This window comes from Ptychodera flava, chromosome 19, assembly GCF_041260155.1.
Source record: "Ptychodera flava strain L36383 chromosome 19, AS_Pfla_20210202, whole genome shotgun sequence".
In the NCBI taxonomy this organism is placed as follows: Eukaryota; Metazoa; Hemichordata; class Enteropneusta; family Ptychoderidae; genus Ptychodera; species Ptychodera flava.
In genome coordinates, this window is record NC_091946.1 from 15,455,038 (window position 1) to 15,481,993 (window position 26,956).

A 26,956-nucleotide genomic window follows, 5' to 3' on the forward strand; every position below is an offset into this window, starting at 1 on the left:
ACCATCTGAACAGATGGACAGAATTAATTTACGACCTCTCGTTGTACAGATTCCCAGCAGTTGAACAACTTGCCTTCAGTCTCAGTAGCAGATGCTATTTCAAAATGATCTGTCGTTTGTTTGCTATGCTATGATTTACATCTAGTTTTTTCAAAAAGTTCAGACTTATGTTTTGTGCCCAGACAAATTGGGATCATCTGTTGCATAAATAATCATGCCTTGAGATTTTTCTGTTTTTCTGCGTCGTAAAGAACGATAGCAATGGTCATATAACTTTGAATTATTGGAAGTGTTTATAACTATGTGCCAATATGGCATTTTATTTATGTCTGTTTGTTTTGAACATGTTAACACTTTGAATATTGATTGATAAAACATACCTACACTTTTAACCCTTTTCCTGCCGAGCGCCCCTGTCCATTATCCTGCCAAGTCAGCAAACCGCCCCCTTTTCCGTGTCTACAGAAGATAGGCTCTCCTGCACGCTTTCCTGCCAGGCATTTGGCGGGAAAATACCGCATTTTCGGGGTACAATTACCGACCATATACGTGTTAGACTTCAAAAATTTTTGCATGCCCGTATAGAGGGGCAACCGCTGATGAGGTTGTGTCCAGAAAATGACGAGGTCACGGGCGTTGTTTGCCCCGGGGGACGTGCACTTTTATGCCCTTTTCTAGCTTACTTTTGCGGAAGTAAAGCTCGTTCGCTGGCACGCACGGCCACACCGGGGAAACTTCACCTCTCTCGTAGGTTAGTAGAAGACCCAGGGGTTAGTGCTATGGGTGCGGCAGCACCCTCAAACCTGTCCTGTTTCCCCTGGGTTGTGTCACTTGGCCACGTACTTTGAACGACTTGGAAGAGTCGCACAGTGCAGTCTGCTTTGACGTAGTGTCAACGACATAGCTCCGCCATTGAAGGAAGGCGTGTACGTAGTTTGGCCAGTTCAGTGCACACTTAGCTCGTTAGTGTTACCGTTTCCTAACAGGTTAGTTGTGCAGTTGTTACTAAGGTGCAGTTTTGTACCACCTTAGCTCTGGACAGTGCAACTGCTCTATGCACTAACCCAAACGACAGATGGTTGGTACAACGTCTACGTCGCAGGAGCACAGCCTCCGTTGGGCTGTGCCCCTCCCACGTGATACAACGCACGTTCATCCATTACTATAGCGTCCTTACGGATCTGCCAAAAACGAAAGTGGGGGTAAAAACAAAACAAACGAAAATATGCGATCATAGATAGTATTTTATTCGGGAATAATTTACATTATGTTGAACAATAAATCTCGGAGTCTGTCTCGACGTCCGAGTGCATGGTCCGTGTTTCAAAATTACAATCGGGGTGGCAGATCCGTGTTTCAAAAATTATAATAGGGGGAATTGTACAAAATAATCCGTCTAAACAAAACAAACGAAAATATGCGATCCATAGATAGTATTTTATTCGGGAATAATTTACATTATGCCGAATAATAAATCTCAGAGTCTGTCTCGACGTCCGAGTGCATGGTCCGTGTTACAAAGATTACAATCAGGGATTGTACAAAATAATCCGTGTTTCAATTTACAATCAGCGGGATCGTAAAGCACAAACAAACGGCACAACCGTGCTCAAATGTGATCATGGTCCGTGTTAAGAATACAGTCAAGCCACTGTTAGGCGAAGCTGTCCCCTGTCCGTTATTTACGTCGGGTTCTCTTGCTGATGGGTGTCGTCGGGGCTGTGTGAGTAGAGGTCTGCACGCCAACGCTCCTCTTACCTCGTAGCATCATGCGATGATGAAAAGCCGCAAAACACTCGCCCTCGTGAAGATGAACCCCGCACAGACTACATCCTTTGGACATCTCAGACAGTCGTCCGCTCGCAGTGGTCTTACCCTCTCTGCTGCATACTTTACAGCATTTCTGCCGCCCCTCCAAACGGCTGACAACGTGCATCGGCTGTTTTTGTGGATTTATGTACGAGGCAAGAGAAACGGTGGCCTCGACCTCTCTCACACTGGGCTGCGATCGCCCACAATAACCGCCAATGAGTTGTTTCCCGACACGCAGATGAAACATCTTATGGGTCAGCTTACTATCAGGGTGTACATGCTTGAAGCATATATATGCATTTACCAGGGCAACATCATCAGGTAACATGCCAGATATGTCCACCATCTGTGGTTCTTGCGCCCAGTGTGAAAGTACTTGCGCTTCTGGTTGGCTCGGTCGACGCCTCCATGTACCGGCGATAATTATACAGCGACAGAGGCACTTGTCGCCGCTCGTCTCCCTCCCCCACTGGCACGCACTCCAAGGGTGGATAGACCGTATTCAAGATCAGCACCTGAGCGTTACTATCCTGATAAGCAGTGATGTTAAGACGAGAGTCCGTTCTGGTCGTGGCTTTTATATCCCCAACAGACAGAGGAAGGCGCTTCCTCTTACCCGGCGGAATTAATTGAGGGGGCATGGTGCGACGATTACGGCGGTTAAAACTCCGACCATGTAGATCCCGGTCTCCATCAGCTCTCTAGCAGTAACGACCGTGCTAAACAGGCTATCACAGAATAGGCTGTGATTATATCCACAGAATGGCTGGACCAGCTCCATCGTAATTCTTTTCACCACACCTCGCTCCTGCCGTCTCCCATCAGTTCCGATCCCGAAATTTCACACCTAGGTACGGTGCAAAGTTAGCGATGTATGCAGTGGTGGAGTCGCACAGCTGCCATATCTTGAAACCGTCTCGATCAGGCTTATGCGGTAATCTCTGCTTAAATTTAGAACGGCCCTTAAATCGCACCATGCCCTCGTCGATGGAGATCTCTCTACCCATCTTATAATTATTTACGCACCGGTCAACTATGGGCTCCATCCATGGATTGATTTTATAAAGGGGATCCTCCTGACACCGACGTCGGCGGCGTGCCTCATCAGGATCACGACGTGGATCGTTCTCTGGGTCTGCCAGATGAAAGTATCGCATAAGCTGCTGAAAGCGACTGCGGGTAATCACAGTATAGAAATACCCTGGTTTCTCAAAAGGGATCGCTAGACCAATAATCCTCCACTGATGATTTACGGTCGATACCCATACAGACTAAGACGCCAATGAACGCCTGCACCTCTCGGTAGTCAGCGTTACGCCAGTATTTATCTATTTTCCTAGCGATATATCGCTGGTGGAATTTGGCGTATTTATTAGTCTCGTCCTTGGCCAATCTGATCAGTGTAGCTGTAATAAACTGAAAAAAGTAATCGAGCTCACGGGAGTGGCTGGGCAAGGTGAAAGTCGGTCCTCTCTCATGGTCAAAATCGGTCTCCTCAAATATATTAGCATCGGTAGTCTCCGACATCCGCCAGACAGGAGGGGTGTCGTCCTCCGCCAACACAGCAGCAACGTCATCATCGTCGTCAGAGCTTGCCTCACCTACATACTGCCTGTCATAAAAGTCATCGTCCTCTGCCGCATCCTCGTCAACCTCCGAGTCGGACTCAGCGGTGATATCACCGTCGTCTGGGCGTCTGGGCCTGAACTCGCCCGTAGCGGCATCAAGGATCATATCTGGCTCAAAATCAGGTGGGCTATCCTGATAACGAACCCTTCGCACTATCTTTTTCGGCGGGGACATCGCAGCACACGAAACTATGGCAGGAGCGGGCTGGGCAGCCTCTGCTGATGACGAGGACTCAAGCTCTTTCGCACTGGGCACAGGAACCTCTCCTGACGCAGGATGAGGGCTCATGGTGCACGCAACAGGTGGTGTCTCTCCCGGAGCAGCCGGGGGAGAACCAATGGCATCAGCCGTCTCGTTACTCACTGTCTCACTAGCAGCAGCAGACGTAGTCTGTGCAGGTGAAGTATCTCCCACAAGAGCAGATGTAGTCTCTGCAGGTGTAGTCTCTCCCGGAGCAGCCGGGTGAGAACCACTGGCGACCGGTAACCCGTCATCATCCTCATCGGCAGAACGATCGGTCTTACGTTTACGCTTACCACTGGGTTTTTCAGCCGGAGATAGCTTCGCCTTACGGGAGCGTTTCTTGCCCGACTTCTTAGAACGTTTACTAGGGACATCACAACGATCGCTACCACTACCGCCCGGAGACTCTGCATCTTTGAGCTTCAGTCGTCTGCTCGCCTTCAGAAAACTTTTGCGGTCTGTCAAGCTCATGTCTGGAACAGTGTCGACAGACTAGCAGGTCCCTCCCTTTTAAAGCCACAGGGAAACAAAGCCCTGGACATGATTGGACGCAGGGGTGTTAATATATGCATCCACCTGTTATTATAATGGACCTACGGCAATCAGTCCACCAACCGGCGCTGACATTCCTACCCGTCATGTAAATTGCCTGTCCGCACCATTTGATATGCTAATAATACTCATTTGTGATGCAAATCCCTCGAGCACTTAGCATAACATAGTCAATGTCATTAGCATCTCACTTGACATTCCGTCCAGCTGGGTACGTGGCATGCGCACCTGCCACCCAAGGACGTTGGCCCAAGCCCATGTTTAGTACGGGTGGGAAACCCGTATCTTTAACCTCATGTCCCTTCTAAGTACGCCTGCGCAGGGCGTATTGTCATCCAAGTCGGTGACAAGCCAACCCGACAGATCGCCCATTAAGCAGTAATGGACTGGCCGTCTCGTTCTTGTACGGCAACGAACAGTGCTTCAGCGGCTTGTTTAGGTCATAACGTTCGCCTGCCGAGCGGCTTACCCAACTAAGGCGGTCAAAGATGAAGGATGCCAAAATTGTCAACAGCTGTCTCGGCCTCGTCCGTTGGGCAAACATGGCTCCTTCAAATAACGTGGCCAGCACGTCTACGTCATCAGCGGTGATGACGACCCGTCATTGACGCCCGAGTGCGTAAAACTCGGAATATACCGACAGGTACCTCTACCTGAGTCGGTCATACTACGGTATAAACCAAACACAGGTCTGCCAACTCCCGTTAGACTCGGCCGTTAGCCGAACTTCACAGGGACAACATAGGCGTAACAAGTCGGTGAACAACGGTTCACGCACCTAACCGCAGCCGCCAAGTCGGTGAACAATGGTATCAAATTTTGAGGCCATGTTCGTGAATGGCAAGGCTGAGGCGGTGTGTTTCGTTGCACAGCTTGCAGCCGACAACGTCCGACATCTGAGTGGGTAGTCTTTTCGAGAAGGTAACAAGTCGGTTAAAAGCGGTGGTTACCCTTCACAAATGTCGCTCAAGTCCGTTCGGATCAGTTCCATGTCAGGGACTAATCAAGCCGAGTCCGTCAAATCCGTCCGCACTTCCCGTCAATCAGGACCAAGTCCGTGATTTTCGTCTCGCACCATTGGCAAAAAATTGCACCGCCAGCTGAGGCGGTCTTAGGCGGTTGCCTTACAGATTAGCGTTGCCGAGACGGTCAATTTTGGCCGCAATCTATGTAGTGCCTCAGAGCCAAGTTAGCCCAAACTCCGCTAGAATACGTCACCGTGCTAACCTGCCAAGTACGCTACTCGTCCCCCCCAAAAAAACCAGTCCCCCACCGGGGTGGGGGACTGGCTGGGTAGCTTCCGCACCTTTCCCTGTCGTTGGACTCTCTGTGAACCCATTTCGAGAGCAAACGCCGTTCCTCGCCCAAAACCTGTCCTCGAACGACCCCTAGCGCGAGCAAGGGTTTGCTACCACGTAGTTCCGTCGACTAGGCAGGAAAGGGGGTACCAAAAAGTAGCCCGATTTCCACCGCCTTGGCAGGATAACGGCCGTGGCTGCTCAGATTCTAGCTACACCGAATTTCAAGCGGATTTTCACCGACTTGGCAGGAAAAGGGTTAATACACTCCAAGTTAAATTCTAGTTTAAGGGAAGGATGTCCGAACTCTACTCAAAGGTTGCCAGGGACACCTACAACCGATGTAAACACTGCTAGGGTACATTGCTGATTGATGAAAGTTAAAACGTGTTTGTTAACAATGAATATCGTAAAATTTAAATGTTGCAGCTATGTTTAAGTGATGTATATCTTGATATTCCGCATGAAATACATTTTTTGTAAAGAAGAAATCAGCACATGTGCAGTTCCAATGGCAGCCTGCCTTTTTAAGTGTGATTTTTTATTCAAAACTATACACCATTTAACAGACTTCCCTATTGCAAATGCACAGCTTAGATGTAGTTATCTGTGCATGATATCACTTTGTAGCGATTTGAGGCCATTTATACAAATTACAGCAATTGAGCAGCAACTGTGACCTTTGAGTTAATGTAGCAAATTCTCCTCCGAATGGAAACATAATACCTTATATGGCAGTGGTCGAATGATCACAGTGCTATATCATGGACCAATTGTAGCAATTTAATAGCAAAAGCGACTGTTTGTTTTTGCAAAATACAGCAATTTAAAAGTAATTGCACTCCCCAACCCCATCCAACTCTCTGGCAAAATGCAGTTCCATGGCAAAATGTTAACAAACACGTACCCAGGTCTCTCTTAATTCCTTCCATTAATTTACCTCAGACTACACATATTCAGTGTGGTTACGGCTGGTTTTTTTGGTTGGTGGGGATGGGGGTGGGGGTGAGGAGGTTGAGCTTTCTCATCCCAAGAAAATCAAATATAACATGTGTAGTCAGTTCTGATACAATTTAAGCAAACTAAAGGAGTAGCATTCATGTTTGATTGAAGAGTTTTTCTCTCCAAAATTGACTTTTCCTTTTTTTCACCGCAACCACAAACTCTGTCTGTGGCTGACTGTGATTTTACCAGCAGATTGATGAATGCTTGCAAATCCTGACAGTTTTAATGACTCAAAATTCGGCAAGATTAATGAAAGGCATTTAGGAGATTTTGGAGATAATTTGTCAGGCTTTACCATAGCGGAGAAGCAGTTTGTCATTGCCTGGGGATTTGTCAGAGTAATGGTCGTGTCAGATACATGCCTTCCTCGAAATGCTAGAGTGTTCATAGATACTCATAAATTAATATGCAACTATTCGTCTGTACACGATACGTACAGAATCAAGATGAATATCAATTTTTTTATAGATTTCGATAATGTTTCAATCAGTGTTTAGAAAGTCATGTCTCGTAGAAGTGCGGAGGTATATTGTTAAACAAAATCCAGTATCTCAATTTTGGTAATATAAATTTTCAAATTTTGACATTGTACATTTCAAAAGTACTACCGTAGTCAGTATTTATCTAACATTTTACTTTGGTTGCCATGGTAACAGTGTAGCTTCATATTCTTGGCGTGTGTTCGACTGCTCATACAGAGTTTTCTTTGCAACTTTGATAGAACGCAATTCTCACCACGGTTGCCAACTAATTATCATTCAGGGGGATTATGATGGTATAATCAAATTGACAAGGAACTTAAAGATTGCTGGAAGCCATGGTTGCAATTAGTGGCCGGGAAATGGCTTGTCGGTGTTTTTGAAACAGTTTTCTCCCTCTGAGGCAATAGATTACTTCACAAGTAATGAGAGAACACGGAAATGTCAGCATAGGGAAAGATTGATGTAAATGAACACCATTTGCTTTGAAAATTCCAATCACGCCGACTCTAATTTCCAGTGTACCAAGAAAGTCACAAAGGACAGATCCACTCTGGATAACAGAAGTGAATGACTCAGTACGAGAAAAGTTTTGTGAAGATCTGTGTCTGATAGAACGGTTTGCAGATTAGTGTATCATGTAATTGCCTGAAACGTCACTAGAAAATATTGTTCACTTCACCGAGAAGCCAAGGAAGTAAAAGTGTAAGAGCTCCTAAATTCTCTTTACAGTTATGGGAGTGCTTTCATTTGCTTTACGTTTGAACTTCAAGTGACCTGAGTCATACAGATTTAATATCACTGAGTACCCAGCTCTATCAAGCAGAGACAGGATTCTGTGGTAGCCATGGTTACGTGTTGGCCAACACGTAACCATGGCTACCACAGAATCCCGGGCGATTGGTGTTCTATTGGAGTACAATAATTTTCAGCAAGCCGTTCAATTGTGCAAAATCTAATGTTCCTACAGAAAATTGGAGATTAATGAGTTAAAAGTACGCCACACATGAAGATGCTTTTCCTTTGATTAGTTTAATGATTTCAGTCTTCAATCACGACGGCTGAAGGATGTGATATGGTACTTATCAATTTAGATTGGTATCTGTCCATTAAGTACCGTATGTCATTCTTGTGATAAATAAGGCGCGCATCTTGAGTTTACACTCTGATAGCGGTTGGTGTATTTCCAAAGAAACCAATCCTGTATGACCACATACTTGTATATGTATCTACCCTGATGTAAACTCAGTATTCACAAACATGGAGGGGTGGGTGGTTGATTTGAGGGAGGTGCTTGAAAAAACTTCAGGGCACATGTACTTTAGGGGGTACTTGAAAATACTCTGGACTAAAAGGGAAGGGGAACTTGAAAATTTTGAGGTTGTTCGATTGTAATTTTAAAAAGTCAGAGAAAATTATCAATCTCCCACCTCTCTCTGCAGAGGAGTTTGTGAATGCAGCCTAAAGAAAGTCAGAAGATTATATGCATATAGGGTAAGAGAGCCCCCTTTTAAACCAACACTTAGTTAAACTCCAATGTACACCATTATGTATTCTTTCATACATCGGATGCTCTGTACACAGATTAAAGGGCCAGTGGGCTGTAGCTGTAACATTTGATGACTTTTTTCCACAAATTTTGGTTTGTATGTCAACCGCAAGTTCTTGTTCTACACAGCAAAAGACGCTGAAATATCAATTATTTAGTTTTCCAAAACAGGATCTATGTGGAATGCACTGCTATTGTTTACATTTAAATTCTAGACCAGAAATTCACTTGTCAACAGCAACAATGCAGTCTGCACATGTACAGGCTGAGTTCAACAAGCTGAATACTGTTCAACTCAACATGATTTTGGAAGTATAACAAGAAATTGTAGTTGATATTAAAATAATAGTAGAACAAAATCAAAAGTTACTGTCTCTGGCCATTTGATTAAGGGGTATAAGATTAAGGTAGTATGCAGGCACCTAGAAAGTGAAAGACAAACTTTTGCTCAAACTTTCGTGAATGAAACTTTCAACCATTCTCTTACCAAATCAACAATAAAAATCAGGGATCACTGTGCTAAGTTGGAACTAGCAAAACAAATTACCCAACATTTTGCGATGTTTGAAATTCAAAATGGCTGCCATTCCTCTATGGGGGAAAAATCAAATTTTTGAATTTCAAAAAACTAAGCTGGTGAAAGTTTTCCTTTCTTCAAGAGCTTTAAAATGAGCCCCCACAAGTAGTATAACAGAAAAGAATATTATTGTAGTAAGTTTGAGAGTCCGACTATCTCAGCCTCGGTCCTTGAGGTGTGTTCTACCTTAATCCTAATACTAAAGATGGTAACCTAGTAATATAGTAGAAGTACAGAGAATTCTGAACTTCCCAATATACTTTCATACTGCTAATGTTTTGAGTAGTAACTTGGTAACTTGCATATACAACCCTGCAGCTATCATTTACGGTGTTCCGTTGGTTGAATCCAAAGGATTATTGATTGCTAAGATATGCTATAATTTTGCTATCAATTCAAGATAATGCCCTCCCAACTTTCTTCAAATTAGATGTATTGTATGTAAACACAAATAATATGACCAATATAGCAATATTATGGTTAGCAGTATATTGTTTCAGTTTCAGTAAACGTCAAAGTTTGTTCTATGGTTACTTGTTTGTAGCTCTGATCTAATTGTAGACCATTGTCAAAGTATTGCTGTCTTGCTTTCATTCCCTCAAATGAACTGGGCTCAGCGTATGGGGACACTTAATTCACTGATTATCAGAGCTGAAAGGTGTTTATTAAACTGCAGTAGCAACATAGTCTTTGAAAACTTATAACCCACAAAATGCTGGACAAGTTGTCAAAATTTGCAAAAAGTGATACAATATAACACAGCCATGATGCAATTAACTATAAAATTGGAATATCATCTGAATTTTTGACACTCTTTAAAACTCAAGTCTCTGACACTACTAGGCATTTGCTATAGCGAGGAACATTGACTGTAATAGCGGTTAGTGACAAATGCTGTTCCAGTGAAAAATGAGAAACATCGGTTCTAATTTGTAAACGTCACTTTGAGATCAAGAAGGGAAATGGATAAAAAGGTTACAAGTACATCTCTGTCATTTCACTGTCGCCTTCATTTAAAAGAAATAGTCCATATGGGACCTCCGTGTATAGCTTCATTTTAATTCAGATATTACCTCCTTCTTATTCATTAAATTTCTCATCAAACCAAATTTAGCCTGTCAATCCTACATTGACAATCATCCATCAGTCCTGTCCAGTCCAATCTGTGTAGTAATAATACTTACACCTTCAATTTTTGCTTCGCTGTTTTTCTCATGGGAGTTTCAGCGCATATGAAAGTGCGCAGTAGTTACATCAGGACTGTTTTTTGGCTTCAGGGTGTTTTTTGCATGACAAAAAGGAATGAAAAATTAATCTCAATGTAACTATATTCTTCAAAATTTAATGTGTTCTCTCTGCAAGCTTCCGTGTGTCTTTTGTAACAGATGGAAGATAGTCATGACAATCTCTTCTGTCAGTTTTATCAGTTTTGTAAACAGAAAACAGTTTTTTCGTAAATTTATGTTTTTCACTCAAAAATTGTATTTCACCTCAAATAAACACTTATCGAGGGTAAAGTGGATCTCATGAATAGTTGTGAACATAATTAGTGAATTGTTATTAGTTAACAAATTAATGGTAGTTAAGATGAAGTAGCAAATTGTAATCACTTTTTCGCCTCTTTCTCCATGTTTCTGTTTCAGAATGAATTTACCAAATATCTACAACTATACAGCTGATGTAGGTACAAGAACTGATTTTGTGACCTGTAATCCTACTCTTGTGAGATCAGGGTAAGTCTGTTTTGCCGCCACCAAACCAGATGAAACGTTTTAATAATAATGTGTCAATTTACCTCCCAAGTCAGTTTTGTTGAATGCATCTTTTTTTCTGATAACATCTCAAGATGGGCATTGCACTGAAGGAGTGATGTTTCAGTTCAAATGTAATTTATTAAAGATCAAGTTCATGTACAGTAATGGCTTGCAATGAAAGGAATAAATGATATATTTTGTATTGAAGGGTGATATAGATTCTACAATTGAATCAAGCAGATCATATTTACCAGACTGAGTCCACTGCTCGGCAGCAATTATATTGTGATCAGATCCATTTTAATTTCATTTCTGGGGAAAATATGTACTTAATCACATGTGAATTATTGAGCATATTTGCAGGAAAGTCATTTTTAAAACCTATAATTTACCAATAAATGAATTATGATTGCAGTAAAGCTCAACATTGTCACAATTCTTGGCTGCTGCAGATTTTCACAACTGGTTATCTTGTAGCAGGCATTGTGGTGCCTTAAGTTATGAAAACGCTCAACTGAACATTCTCAGTATTCTAGAATCATAGCACTTATGTGATTGTTTAGTCTGTAAAGCCAGATAAGTTATTATTTGTATTTCTTTTTCATCTCATTCATAAAAAATCTGCCACTAACAATTATTTTTAGGGTTAGTAAATTAATCTGTTGTTTGCTTTAATTGGGTCTGTGAATTCAAAATTCATGTAGGTCTTTCTTTGCATCTGGTTTTGATAATTGCGGCATACATTATGGTGAGATGTGACCTATGTTCACGTAAAGCTATAAATAGTGTAATTTGTGCAGTTGCCACAGTGACATTGGCATATTTATGACAACAAATGCATGCATCATCATATTTAAAGCATTTACTATTTTACAATTGGACATTAGAAATATTCCAGCCAATTATGGACAATTTCACAGATTTTTTACACCTTGTTCCGATAACAATAACAGAATTTGAATGACGTTTAGCATGCATTCAAAATGAAAAAAAACCAACTTTGCAAGCCTTCTTGGATGGTTGGAGTCAGATATGCTGATTAATTATTCATGAGCAGGCTTGTCAATACTGTAATTCCAAATTTGAAGTTATTTTAACTTAACAATTTTTATTAGAACCCCGAAACACCAACCAAATAAAGAGAAAAGTGTTGACTGTGCCGTCCTGATTTCACATCTTGAAGTTCATCAGTCGCCGTACCATCTTCTGTGACAATGTACCATAATGAAAGACGAAATGCTGTCAGGCCATTGTGCACACATTTACTTCTCCTATTATACTTGTATTACACTGAGATGTGATGTATTCGTTGTGTGAAAAGTTAGCTGCTAGGAGACGTGTACGTCTCATAGTATTTGCATTGACACTATCAGGTCAGGTCATGCACTCTGATGTTGCAGTCAACTCTGTGAGTGACCTGCAGATGTATGACTTGAAATTTTCAAATCATGTACATGCAGACCTGACGGTACTGCTTAATTGAAAGATGAATGCATGGGAAAATTGGCAATTGACTTATGCTTTGTGTGAATTGTTATAACAACTTTGTAAAGTCAAGAATACCACTGAGTCATTCTCTGGCAAGTTCAGCTTGTATATGGGAGACAATTTTTGAGAGAAATAATACTATTATAACAAGAAATTATAATATTTAAAACTTGTGTAAAATGATTTCTCTTTTTTTAAATTGCTCCTTTGACCCACAGTTGAGATAGAGAAATGCAAGATAAAATTGGAAATGCCTCGAAATTCAGAGACTTAAACTTTTGCTCAAACTTTCCTCAAGGAAACGTCAAACCATTCTCTTTCAAATTCAAGAATGAAAACTAGGGGGTAATTACGCTGCAAATTTTTGTGCTAGATAAACAAATTACCCTGACTTTTACAGATATTTTTAATCTTAAACAGCCAACACCATTCCCAGGTTAACTCTACTGGGAAAAATATACTTTATTTTGACATATTGAAGTGAAAATACATGTATCCATGCGCTTTAAAATGAGCCCACATACTGTTAGGTGGTAGACCAAAAAAGTAAATTGTAAAATTTGAAAGTGTGAATGTCTGTCCTCTCTACCTAATCAGGGAAGTTTATTTTCTGAAAATGTTTTGTAAGCTTTTGACCAATCATGTGCTCAAGTGGTTTCATATAGTTTGATAACCGTTGCATGTAATACGAAGATCAAGTTCAAGAGTGAGCTAATCTGTGAAGTGTTTTGCAAGAATTGTTCAATTAAGAGATAATCAAATGGCTGCAGAAAAGTAGAACCACTGAAGAACATTATAGCTAAAATGATTGCAAAGTGATTGCCATGTGTTGTATAAAGGGAACAATTCATGCCGATTGGTTAAAATCTTGCTAACTATAATGAGGGACTCTAGTTGTTGTTACTTGTCAAGTATGCCCAACGAATACTTCAAACTGACATGTTGGCAAATGTCCATGAGGAGCAAAGAGTGGCTGTGATCATGATAATTTGTTGTCATCAAACTTCTAGAATTACTGAACGGATGTGAAAGTTGATGTGCTTTATCTGTAAAAGATGTACTGGATGAAAAGTTAATGTGACAAGTCTACGACCATAGGTCGACAGAAACAGTCTTTGCACATCAATCAAACCAATGATGCAACATCGCATTGTCAGACATATCTGGACTTCGTCATTGTAATACACTCTTTCCATCTGACTGGAAAGCTTAGTGAGAAAAAGGTAGCTTTTGACCAAGTCAGTGCTTATATAATATATATCAGTGTACACTGTGTCCATTCCTCCTGGTGGAAACATTAACTTGCTTTCCTAGGGACCCCTTCTACAGTCTTGTCAGACAATTGGACCCCTTAGAATTATGTTGATTCCTAAACTATTCAGTGTGGGCCCAGTATTCTTCAGTTTTGTCATTGCAGCAACTCTAACCTGATTTAATGTTATAATGTTATTGTCATCACAGCAACTCTAACCTGATTTAATGTAATAATGTTATTGTCATCACAGCAACTCTAACCTGATTTAATGTAATAATGTTATTGTCATCACAGCAACTCTAACCTGATTTAATGTAATAATGTTATTGTCATCACAGCAACTCTAACCTGATTTAATGTAATAATGTTATTGTCATCGCAGCAACTCTAACCTGATTTAATGTAATAATGTTATTGTCATCACAGCAACTCTAACCTGATTTAATGTAATAATGTTATTGTCATCACAGCAACTCTAACCTGATTTAATGTAATAATGTTATTGTCATCACAGCAACTCTAACCTGATTTAATGTAATAATGTTATTGTCATCGCAGCAACTCTAACCTGATTTAATGTAATAATGTTATTGTCATCGCAGCAACTCAACCTGATTTAATGTAATAATGTTATTGTCATCGCAGTAACTCTAACCTGATTTAATGTAATAATGTTATTGTCATCACAGCAACTCTAACCTGATTTAATGTAATAATGTTATTGTCATCACAGCAACTCTAACCTGATTTAATGTAATAATGTTATTGTCATCACAACAACTCTAACCTGATTAATGTAATAATGTTATTGTCATCACAGCAACTCTAACCTGATTTAATGTAATAATGTTATTGTCATCGCAGCAACTCTAACCTGATTTAATGTAATAATGTTATTGTCATCACAGCAACTCTAACCTGATTTAATGTAATTATGTTATTGTCATCATTTGCAGCCAGCCGACACCTATAGCTGTCAAATTTACCAGTTTATTTGCTAATTTTGTCTTTTATACACCTATCCAAATATTTCTGATCCATAAATGAGGATACATCCCCAGTGAATTTCTCCCTGCCCAGACTACCTGCTGTTCAATCATTATTTGCAACTCTTTGAAAAATTCTGTAACACTCTGGGTCATGAAATAGTACTTGTAGCAACATTAACTCCATAATCTTCACCATACTTGACTCATCTTGCAAATGAGGAAACTGGGGTGCTTCAATGAGAGAACTCTGAACTACAGCTACAGTATGTTGACTCCAGAAATAGGATATAAGTATAAACAACTACAACTCATTAAGACACACCCGTACAGCCTGGAAAACAAAGATTAATCTAGTTTCATGTCAGGAATTGTCTTTCCTCAGAGGTTTTGAAGCACTCGGTTCCGGTCAGAAAGTATCAGACTCTTTTTATATACAAACTCAGGGTTAGTTTTTCATGTCACTGTGCCAGGGTATGGATATAATTTAAAATGTGAGCTGATATTAAAACTTTATGCTGTTGCAGTGTGTGGAAAAAATACTGACAAGAAACCGGCCTATTCTAGATACAACATATTCTACTTCACTGTTACAGTATTTATATGCGGATATCAGAAAGGTTGAGTGAATTCCATCTTCTAGTTATCTCCTTTCAGATCAGACAAAATTTCTCCACCTGGAAATAATCCCATGATTTGTATGCAATGAAAGTTGTAGATATTTTGCTGTGTGACTGTGCCTATATCTTTATCATGGGAATTAATAATTGTTATCCCCTTTTTCTCTGCCCTGCACTTTTGCTTTAAGCCTTTCAAGCACATTGTATTTGCAGAGTTCAATCTGTACAGACATAATTTTTCAAAGTTGAATGGTCAATATATTAAGGTACATGTAGTATGCACCTTGAAAGTGAAAGACTTAAACTTTAGCTCACCATTCTCTTTCAAAATCAATAGTAAAAATTTGGGGTCAGCGTGCAGATTTTATTACTAGAGAAACAAATAACCCAAGATTTACCAATATTTAAAATTCAAAATGGCCGCCATATGCCTTTGTTAAATCTATGGAGAAAAATGAAATTTTCGAATTTCAAAAAACTAAGGTGTTGAAAAGTTTTCTAACACCAAGAGCTTTAAAATGAACCCCCACAAGTGATGTATCGGAAAAGAATTGGAAAAGTTTGAGAGTCCGAATGTCTGTCCTCCAGGCGCGTTCTACCTTAAATTATTTACTAACCTTTTCCAGTGAGTAACAACATTTGCGCAAAAACTTAAATTTAGACTTTTCATATAAAACTTCAAATTTAAAAACTTTTTAATAGGTTTGCTGCTCTCAAGACCAAAGAAGCCAGACAAGACTTCATCAACTTCCTACAGGAGTTTGGCAACTCTGACTTGTACATGCCGGCATTCGCTTTCAAGACGTGTACAGAACCTTCATTCAAAGTGCTGACCACTCTACGAGCCACTGGCAGGAAAGTTCTCTTTGCTCATCCCAGTCACATGTGGCTGGTGAAAAAATTCTGGACCGAGAAAGGAGTCAACGCAGTTAGAATATCATCAGGTAAGTCTTTGAAAATCAACAACTATCAGTTTTCATTCATTTATACAAAGCAAAGAAATTAAATGTAAAAAATATCTTATTCCTGCTTTGTGTGCTAAATTCAGATCAGTTCAGTTTCAGCCGGAAGATGATATACAATCAATTTTCAGCCCGGAAGATGTTGCATCACTCTGTCTGTAAAATCAGCTACATAATCTACTCTTGTCAAAGAATCCCCGGGGCTGATGACCTCTGACCCAGGCATTCTGATCTTTGACTGGTAAAAGCAATGTAAAATCCAGAGATGAAACTGTAAAACTTATTGATCTCCAGTGATACTAATAGTTTTTATAATGGCCCCAAGAGATCTCGTTTCTAATAATTGTTTGCCATGCTAGTCACCTACCAGGTACACTTTAAAGCCATGATACAATGTATGTGTCAGTTGTAAATGAACACATACATGCATGTACACCGAAATGTAAAATTATTGCCAAGGAGCATGTGAGTGAAATTCAGTGCAGTTAAACTTTGGAACTTTCATTTCAGATTATTTTGCCAGATGTCTTTGTTTCTGCAAGATATTTGATCTCTTTGCCAGCTAGAGTGTACGTAATTTCAAACAGAGAGAGTTTGGAATTATATATTCTGAGTGAAATCCACAGAATTCAGCATCATTTGCAGTCGCTGTATTAACATACTATAAAGTTTTTAATGGTTAACAATGTGTACTTAAGCTTGTCAATGAATTTGTTCTGTGATATGATCCAGGAGGGTTCACCATTGCTCCAATTTTTTTTTATTCCGTCCGCCTGATTAAGTCTGGAAGGGGACTTGTAGAATGTGTTCAGTCCATCAATGTGTCCATGTATCCATCAGGAGCCATTTGACATTTACCAGACATGCATGTACCCAATTTCATTCAAACTTGGCACAAGAGTATTTGTGGCATACAAATGCATATCAATATATTTTGTGATCCGATTCAGCTGTTATATTTTGATTTAGGGCTATTTAATTCAGATAAACACAAACTACTATTAAAACTATCACTCTGTATGTGTGCGTTTTTTTTCTGACACACCTGAAAATGGATTGTGCTTTAGGTTTTTTTTTGTTTTTTCATTTTGGAAAGTAATTATAGCATCCCAACTGAATTTATTACCTTTCAGATGTTACATTTTATGACAGTACTGCCAAAATTGTCTGACAAATGACTTAAAGACAGCAAGAAATAGTGAAAAACTATATTGTCCCTCTCAAAAAAATCTCCAATCCACCCTTGAAATTTAATTGTTTTGCCCAACATGCTCAGCGCAAGACAAACTGCTGGCACATAAAAAAACCTTGTTTTTTATATTATTCAATGGTCTGTTCTGCCCTCAGAGAAACCTGAGAAGATATCAGTTAATCAGTAATTTGCACATTTAATGTAGAAATAACCATTGACCATTGACGTTTATTTATGGGCAAGGGCGAGAGGAAAGCCAAAAATTAATGGGCGAGGCTTGCCGAGCCCGTTAATTTGGCTTTCCTCGAGCCCGCGCCCATAAATAAACGTTAATGGTCAGTGCGGAGTCTGTTATTTCCATTATATTATCAACGAACCGGAGAAAACCGTCAAAATTTGAGAAAATTTTTGGAGCGAACCACAACTGAGCCCCAGAACTGAGCAATACGCGACACACTGTCATGCGAGCTGTAAAATATTGGCAAATTTGGAAATATTTTCAGAAAAAAGTATCTCAACTTGGCCCACAAGTGCTCCATTTTATTTTGAGATTGATTATGATTTACGTTTGAGCTGTAAAGTTACGATACTTTGAGTTGTTAATCTTATTATTCATATTCACGGGCATGCAAACAAACCATTACTGTGTATTTGTGGTCAGTCACGTTGTTCAGCTCGACCAATCAAAATGCGACTGAGCAGGGCATGGTAATATAATGAACTTTTCTGATTAGTGATATTTCACCGGAAGGGTTGACCAATGTTGATGAAAGTATATTTGTGATGTTCCAGACTGTCTGACTTACATGACAAACACAACCAATCTTAATTATCTTGGTACAGTTGTTCTCTATCACCACTTTTAAATCCCATCAAGATACCTAAGAACAGGCTGGGACATGTCATCTACAATGACTTGTTTTTTATTTTTTAAGAGCTGATATTTGTTTCACCCAAAATTCCTAACCCAATTCAGTTATTATATAAGTTTTAATTAAGATAAAAACTAGATTTCTCAGGGTATCCCATGATGGATTGTTAATTGCCATTAATTTTACTTTTCTCTCAGTAATGGTTGAATTAAATAGAACATTTGCACTTGGCTCATTATCATTGCAATGGGAAATATTACTACATGAATTTTATCAGATAGGATAGACAATAAGGCCTGAGTCAATCCATTTGTACATTGTATGAGGCACTAGGACTGCCAAATATTCTGCCCTATCCGGTGAATGCACCATTGTAATTGGTCAGACAAAGAATTCCATTCATATTAGTGTGGATATATAATGAAACTGTATACAGGACAACTAAACAAGGCTAGAGGACCTATAATTATTACCTGTCTGATCTTTTGATAACCAAGTACCAAATAGATTTGCTTATTCTCCTTGCAATGACAGTGTCATATGCGAAGTCTGAGAATATATTTCTCAATTTTCTTCATAAATCATCAATCGGACTCGTTGTACTTTTATTTCTTTTGGATGACCTTAGTCAGATTTGTTCAAATGATCATGAAATTTGCATAATTGTATTTTTAAGAATTTTTTTCCAGTTTTAGAAGACTTCGCTGAAATCACCATATTCTAAATACTTTGAGATAACCTCATCCCGAGATTCGTTCAAATTATATATGACAGTTTTCATGTTTTGCCCACTTCCAGGTATGCTACTTTTCACCATTGCCATGAGCCTGTGCGAGGAACTCCACCTGTACGGATTCTGGCCTTTTGACCAGGACATTGTAGGAAGGCACGTCTACTACCACTACTTTGACAAAAACGCTTACATGCTGAACAAAAAGAAAAGACTAATGCACTGGCATGAAATGCCATCAGAATTTGCACTTCTTAAGGAACTGCACATGAAAGGTGCCATCAATTTACATGTTCAAAATTGCACTGCGCCAGCTCTCTGATATGTAACAACTCATTCATTTCAAAGTCTTGTTAATGAAGTGTCAGTCCGTAATTTTAGTTTTATAGTGTATATCTTATTGTCCCCTAACTGGTGCAATCAGAGCTGGCCAGATGTATTTTAATTAGCAATAAGAGATATATCAAAATTAGATGAATCTAAAAGATTTTGAAATATTCCTTCTAGTTTTAGCAATCTCAATCACTGCCACTATATGTTGTTTCAAATATTATCTTTTAAAGCTCCATGCATTGTTATGTACTCTGTTGGTTGGTCAGGTCTACATCAGGGGTTTCATTGAGTTTTGAAGTAGGGGGCCAGAATGATAAAGTAGGCGGCTTGCAGCAGCCATGACCACAAAGCGGTAGTTGTTGGGGGGGGGGTCCGGGAGGGGGTGTTCCCCCTCCTGGCCGAAGGCCGGAAACTCTTATGAGCTAAAATTCACTTTTTACAGCTCACAGTCACTTGAATTTCTAGTATTTTCACGAGAATTGTCTGCAGTGTTCCAGGACAATATGTGTCCATATCATAAAAGCCATTTTCCTCGGGAGATTAGGCCTAAATATGATAATTCATAATTAAAAATGATAAAAGTGGTAATGTTGACGATATTTCAACAAAGAAGACTAATGTCTTAGAATCTAAGAATCTCTATGCTTTTAGGAGGTAAACTATAATAATGCACTATTATAATGATATAATGTGATATTGTAGATGATAGTCTTACATCTAGACAGGGGATGGGGATTCCCCTTCTGTTGTAATGTTGGTACCCCAATTAATTTGTCAAGGGGGACCAGCCACCCCCCCCCCCCCCCCCCATGAAATGGTCCCAGTCACAACGTAGAGATACAAGTAGAACACATGAACTGGTGAAATCCCCCCCCCCCCCCCCCCCCCCCTGAAATTTTCTGGTAAAGGGGGAAATCCCCTTTGTTGATCCCCCTTTTGATGCCATCCTGGATGGAACTGATATTTTAAGCACATTAAACGAGAAACGTTTCATGAATGTACTATGTTATGCTTAAAATTAAGAACCCTGATGTTATGTATGGAATCTGTAGATGAAGAACTTTTATACCACAAAGGAGGTAAAAAGGATAATTTATTTATCAAGAATGATAAAAAAGACAGTGATTACCATATTTCGCAAATAGAAGCAAAGACCCTCAAGGTTATTTGACATGGCTATGCAAAGTAAGAACCTTGATATAGGATATGAAAATTTGTACGTTCCGAAGCTCACATTTGGATTTAACCTAACGATCGTTTTTGAAGTGAATTTAGAGGTCTTATCGTATTTTAAACCACTCTGGGCGAATTCTTATTGGCGTGGATAGACCGAAAAGCAGTACATAAGCTTATCATACCTCCAGCTGGTTACATACGTTCACATTACTGAAATTCGAACTGCGCGGGAAGAGTTTTCGTGAGAAAAAATCAGGCCATTGCCTTGAAAACAGTTAAAATCCACGTAATTATCCTACTCTTGTTTCTTGGTCCACTTCAAAACCGAAGATCATACAGCGAAACTTGACCTTGCGATCGCTTCCGTCTTCATTTGTTCATCGACCATTTTGAATTGAGGCCGACAAGTGTAGTACGCACGTTTTCATTGGCGAAAATAAAGGTCACCACAAACGAATCAGCAATTCAGGTAGCCAATGGAATCATCTGTTGCATTTCCGATTTTTATTGAGGCACTATACGCAAGACCATGCTACAAGGTAGTACACGGCGATCGTAGCAGTCGCTCGTCTTCTAAACTTGTTTCACATAAAAGCCGTTGAATAGTTTGATTACACAGCTCGTGATACTTGTCCGTATCATTTCATAAGGTAAAAAATATTTGAGAGATAAAAGATTAGAGTTAAAATTTTCCAAAAAAGTAGCCGGCGAAATCGTGAGAGTAACCGGTCAATTTCGCCGGCTGCCGGCTCTTAATGAAACCCCTGGTCTACATGTGTGTAAAACAAAATCATATCATTCCTCATTTCATAATCTGGGAAAATGAAGATGCATCCCTCCCCTAAAGTCCCATTGATACAGGTGTATGACCAAACCAGTTACAGGGGGTAGATCTTCAGTTCATTTAATTGCAAGTTGAACTAGCCAACATTAGTTTACAAAGTTGAAGTGTAAATTCATGTAGTTTTGCATAATCAAGTTGTTATTTTACAAACCAAATATTGCACATGCAATGTTGCAGCAATGGAATTTTTTCAAACTTCCTAATAATTATTTTCATATTCCATGTCATTATTCAAGCAACCCAAGGGGTCAACATGTACATGCATATTTTACCCAAATTTGATGTAATATCATGTTTATACTCTTTCATTTGGAGAATGATATTGTGAACGTTTTTAGCTCCCATAGCCATATGTATATATGGCAATGGAAGCTATTCTTATAGGCTAGGAAAATGTCTGTATGTATGTATGTCTGTATGTCTGTATGTCTGTATGTCTGTATGTCTGTATGTCTGTCCGTCAACATCAAAAACTCCAAAACCGCTGCACATTTCATCTTGATATTTTTATCAGTCTTGCAGTGTATAGTTGAGGTTTTTAATAGGTTCCTCAAGCTGTGAAATGTAGTGTTGAATTGTTCTTTACAGAACTTGGCTTACAGGAGTTCAAGTTGCCAGGTCAACAATGATGTATAGTGTGTGTATGATATGTTTCATATTTTTCCATAGTCACTTTTCAGATTTTCTGTTAACATCGGAAATGATGATGTAACTTAAATATATCCATATCAGGACAGAAACTTGTGTAATAATTGAAATAATTCACTTCTTGTCATGGATAAATGAAAGTGTGGGAAAGTAACTATAATCATGACATATTCCAGCATGCATACAGCTGAGTAAATTATTATGCTTGAAACTTGCTCCCAAGTTTTCTTCAAGACAAATATTTTAGATATGTACAGATCTAAGAATTATCCAGATTAACTTAAAGCTGTACAGTAAAAACTGATCATTTTCTTGTCAAATGAATATATAGAATTGGTTGAATAACGTTTAGGCCACTTCTCATGGATTCTTCTTGCACAGGAGCAAAAGTGTTAATGATTGAAGAATGTACTTGTATTTCAGTTTTGAGATGGTTCAATGAATTTGTGTGTTCCTTAAATACTTTTCACAATCAAATGATGACACATCCCTAATGTATTGACACTCAAGTTGGACCACTAAAATGAGAAATAGCTTGGATAATTAAAAACAGGGTACAGTCTCTTATCCATTATGATATTTTCTGTCAGGTTGGCCTACCTTTAGCCAGCCTGGAATAGAGATCAAATAATTAACATTAATGTAAAAAGTTTTTCCAACTTTTAATCTAATGTCAAACTCCCCCTCTGTTAAGAAGCAATCACCTGATTTTATACTCAGCATAGTGCCAGAGATTCTTGTGCATGTCGGCTGAACAAGTATTTATAGCCAAACTTTAAAATGACAAAAAGTGTCGTCAGTTGATATGTAAAGATGAAAATTAGTATGGGAAAGTCAGTGTGACATCAATTTCTTTGCAAGGAAAATCAAATATGTATGCTTAATGTATATTTCAAAGTTTAAACCATGGATAAGAATTCCTCTTCAAGCTAGCAGTGTGTGGATAAGCAAGACGTCCTGCAGCAAAATGAATTTTAAATGCTTCTTTTGTTCACAGAGTTGGGGTATATCTGCTGTGCTACTTCTCAGCATTTATAATGCATGTTGTTTGATGAATTGTTCTGACAGATATTTACAGTGAATTTAGCTTGGAATTACAACGTGCTTGGGTGATTAGAAAAATGTTTCTGACAATAGAAAATAACCTCACTGTATTCATTACAAATGTTCTCCTAGCTGTGATAGATTTTGCAACAATTTAACCCTGTACAACGTCCACCGTTCTCACTTACAGAACACGTTCAGTGAAGGAAATGCCAATTGTTGTACTTACCCGTACACATGCACCGAACCAAAACTTATTGTTAACGTTCTGTGCAGTTTCATCAATGGGAAAGGTAACAAAGGCAATGTAAGAATGTTCAAGCAGTCAGTGTATTGGTGATTTTTTCAGTGTGAGTGTACATGGCAACACTGATGATCTTGACTGTACTTGCTCAGTGAACGTCGTATTGGGTTAAATTGTTGCAAAATCTATTGAATGAGAACATTAATAGTGAATGCAGTTGGCATTATTTTCTATTGTTCAAAACTTTTTCTTATCACACAAGCATGTTGTAATTCCAATATGACCAGATTTTAATCTATTGATGGCTTGCAGTGTATGAATAAATATTAACAAATACAGAAATGAAATTATTTATTTTTGATTCTACAGTTTGTATGAAAACCATTGTGCAAAAAAAATTCCAACACACTTCTATAGTTGTGATACATGTAGTCGTTTTTGTATGTTCATCGACAGAATGGCAATATGTCACCGAAAACCAAACTCATAAAAACTTACAGATGTACCGGTACATAGTAATTAATTAAAATAGTTATCATCTTTCATCTCTTGTCAAGATTATGAAAGGATAATGCCAATATTCTATCAATGTATTTTATTGTACCAGAATAATTTTGAAACATACAATTTTTTAACTATAATTACATATATAGTGTTTTCGCTAATGTTTTGTCACATATATATATATTAAATAGTTTGTGAATCTCCTATGCCATTTCACTGATGTTATCTAATAGGACTGCATTGATACACGACGGGGAACCCCAGTATTAAACGTAACATGACTGAGAAAACCTGGAAAAAATTTACCTGGTATATGGAAGAACTTTTGCAAAAACACAGTCTTGGTGGCAGTATTACGTGTACCAACTCTTTACAGACAGATCTTATGGAGCATGTGACTTGCAGCTAGCATTCCCAAATTGTCTATAAAGCGTCGAGTAGAGAACTTGATCCATGCAGCTACTGAACTGACCTGAATTTTGGAAGAATTGCAATTCCAGGTTGCAGCTGTTAAGATTGTGCGTCATAAGCCTGACGTTGTATTTCTCGGAGAGGTTGCAGGGTTACAGCCATAAAAACCAGGAATAGGTTTTTACATTTGACCTGTAGCATCTCACATTTGTCATGGTCATAAAAGTTGTTGACAGTGCTTGAATGTTTTTCCTTTTTGCAATTACAAGCAGAACATACAAACATTGTATAAAATTCTATCAGCTGTTCTTGCTCTATGATTCAAATTCTGTCATATACCATTGATTTAAAAATTAATTTGAATATTATAAGTAGTTTTTTCCTTTCTGAGAATCTACTATATTGTCTACTTAAGTCTTATCACCTTGGAAATGTTTTTTAATTTTACCTCATTAAATTTTTGGAGAAAAAGTTAAATTGGAAGGGGAGGGGTAATTACAATTATTTTTTGATTTATTAAATGCTGATGCTGAGACGTACATGTAACTCTCTTTAAATCCCCATTATCTGCATCTTTTTGCATTTTGCTTACTAAAAATTATACCATCCAATATTCTGATAGATGTTTCTGATTCCTGCTTATGTTGTCTATGAAAATGTGACTTTTTCAATACTTGCGGCAATGCATTCAGTGCGAATGGTTCACACTTTGTGTATACTCACTGGGGGCGACCATACATGACTTGCAAGCCAAAAACATCATCTTGTATTTATATTGCATGTTCATTGCGGATCCAATGTTTGAAAAACGCTCTGGTGTCACACTTCAGTATTTAATTACACTGAAACCTGTACTTAGGGACACCTTTCTAATCAGGATACCACTTTGAATAGAATTTCACCCGTCTATTAAGGACACATCTATATTAAGGACACTTTTTCTATTCCTGAAGGTGTCCTTAATAGACAGATTTCACCGTATTTGACATGTTGCTTTTGATTTCAAACCATCGCATTGAAAAATAAATGCAAAAAGATGCTGTAATGGGGTTTTACTGTTATCATTGATCCCCTCCAAACATACCAGGGTATGTTGTCCCCACCCTCAAAACCATGACTTCTAGTGTATAGGGAGACATTGAGGGAAATATTACCCAGTCTTCACCATTGAGATGCTTGTGTATTAGTGAGTCTCTATGGATCCCACCCAATATTTTGCATTGAACACTTTCAACAAATATATGCCAAACATTTGGTCAAAAACAGTTCAAGAGGTGTTTAGCTTTAAACTTGCAGCATAAAATTTTACTCAAAGAGATCATATTTATGACAAGAAGAAGAATTATTTTATACAAGAAATATTTTTAGTAAATACAAAAATGTGTACACATTTGATGTCAAACATAGTGTGTCTGTCAGCACCATAGCAGAGCTGGTGTCAAAAAAATTGCCATTTGAAATGTGGATTTTCATTACTGTGTCATGTCAATCATCTGTGAACAAGAAACTTTGAGAATGGCCCCATGCCAAGTAGGCCAAAGTGATAATACTTTGATGTCTATGGGAACTTGAGAAACGTATGGCCATCATGTGTGTTTTTATCATGCCATTTCAGTTGGAATTACACTCCGCAGCCATAGAATGGATGGCAAGGGTGGTTAGAAAGCAACCCTCCATGCCTATTAATCTGTTATAGCTATCATTCTATTGACTTGCGCCACTTTCCGCACTCTTAAAATAAAACTTTTAAATCTCGAGTGTGCATGTAGATCTTTGCTCCTCAACCAAGTTATACACCATGTGTGCCAGCGATCTTTTGCCTCTATCTTGTAAAATGTGTAAAATTTATGGAGGTTAGGTCATCTGTGTGTGATACTAAAAGCCGTAAAAACCTTTGTATTTTTCTGATTGAATTTTCACCATGCTCTTTATATCGATATTTTTGCTAATTTTTAATATCACAAATAATATTAAGAAGCTTTGAAATAATTTTTATATGTTTGTGATGACATGCTAGATACAGGGCAAATTAATCTTGTTTTTGATATGTAGTTCCATGTGGTCTTTTAATCACTGTGCATTTTTTCTTTTTCTGGCCAAGAAATTATTTGACAATAATTGACAAAGATCACAATTGTTGGTTCAAGTGATCAGCATGAACGAACGTGCCATCATTATAATCATGATCATGATCATCATAATTATATCATTATCATAATTATCGTCAACTGTGAAATAAAAGTACTATATTCAAGAAATGGGCTGAGGACTCATCTATGATATGGTTTGTGCCAGTAGAGACATTACATATTGGTATGATTAATTAGGCAAAGAAAATTAAAAAGTTTGTTTCTCATCCCCGCCCGCATCAATTCAGACCAGCCTCATGATGAGAAACAAACTTTTTATTTCTCTTGGCCATAGATGGCTATTTTGTACTGCCCGAGTAGTGATCAAGGCCTCTGCTTTAGATTTTACATATGAATCCAATCCCTGGCACTGAGCAAATCAAGTGGCCTGGGGCCCACTACTGTCTACCAAGGACAAGTAATTCCAGTGGTTTTGACAATTTTTTATCATGTGCACCATAAAATAATACACTAGCCAGAACACTGCTAAACTTAGACTTGGAGAAGTGACTTGCTAAACCTCAAATCTGGCACTCATGTTAGATTGGTCACCTGTGCGTTTGAAAACACTATTACAATCAGTAAGTGCCATGCATTTTGAGAGTAACTTTTCCTCAGTA

The 26,956-nt window shown here is 38.7% G+C and overlaps 1 protein-coding gene across 1 annotated transcript in view; it reads left to right on the forward strand.

Moving 5' to 3' along the window:
• Nucleotides 1-26,465, forward strand: part of LOC139118677 (alpha-N-acetylneuraminide alpha-2,8-sialyltransferase-like) — a 45,444-nt gene extending 18,979 nt beyond the window's left edge. Inside the window, exons 5-7 of the mRNA XM_070682095.1 lie at nt 10,788-10,877; nt 15,950-16,191; nt 19,072-26,465. Coding sequence (XP_070538196.1) covers nt 10,788-10,877; nt 15,950-16,191; nt 19,072-19,325 — 586 coding nt within the window. The 3' untranslated portion in view covers nt 19,326-26,465. The remainder of the gene's footprint in view (nt 1-10,787; nt 10,878-15,949; nt 16,192-19,071) is intronic.
• Nucleotides 26,466-26,956: the final 491 nt, after the last annotated feature.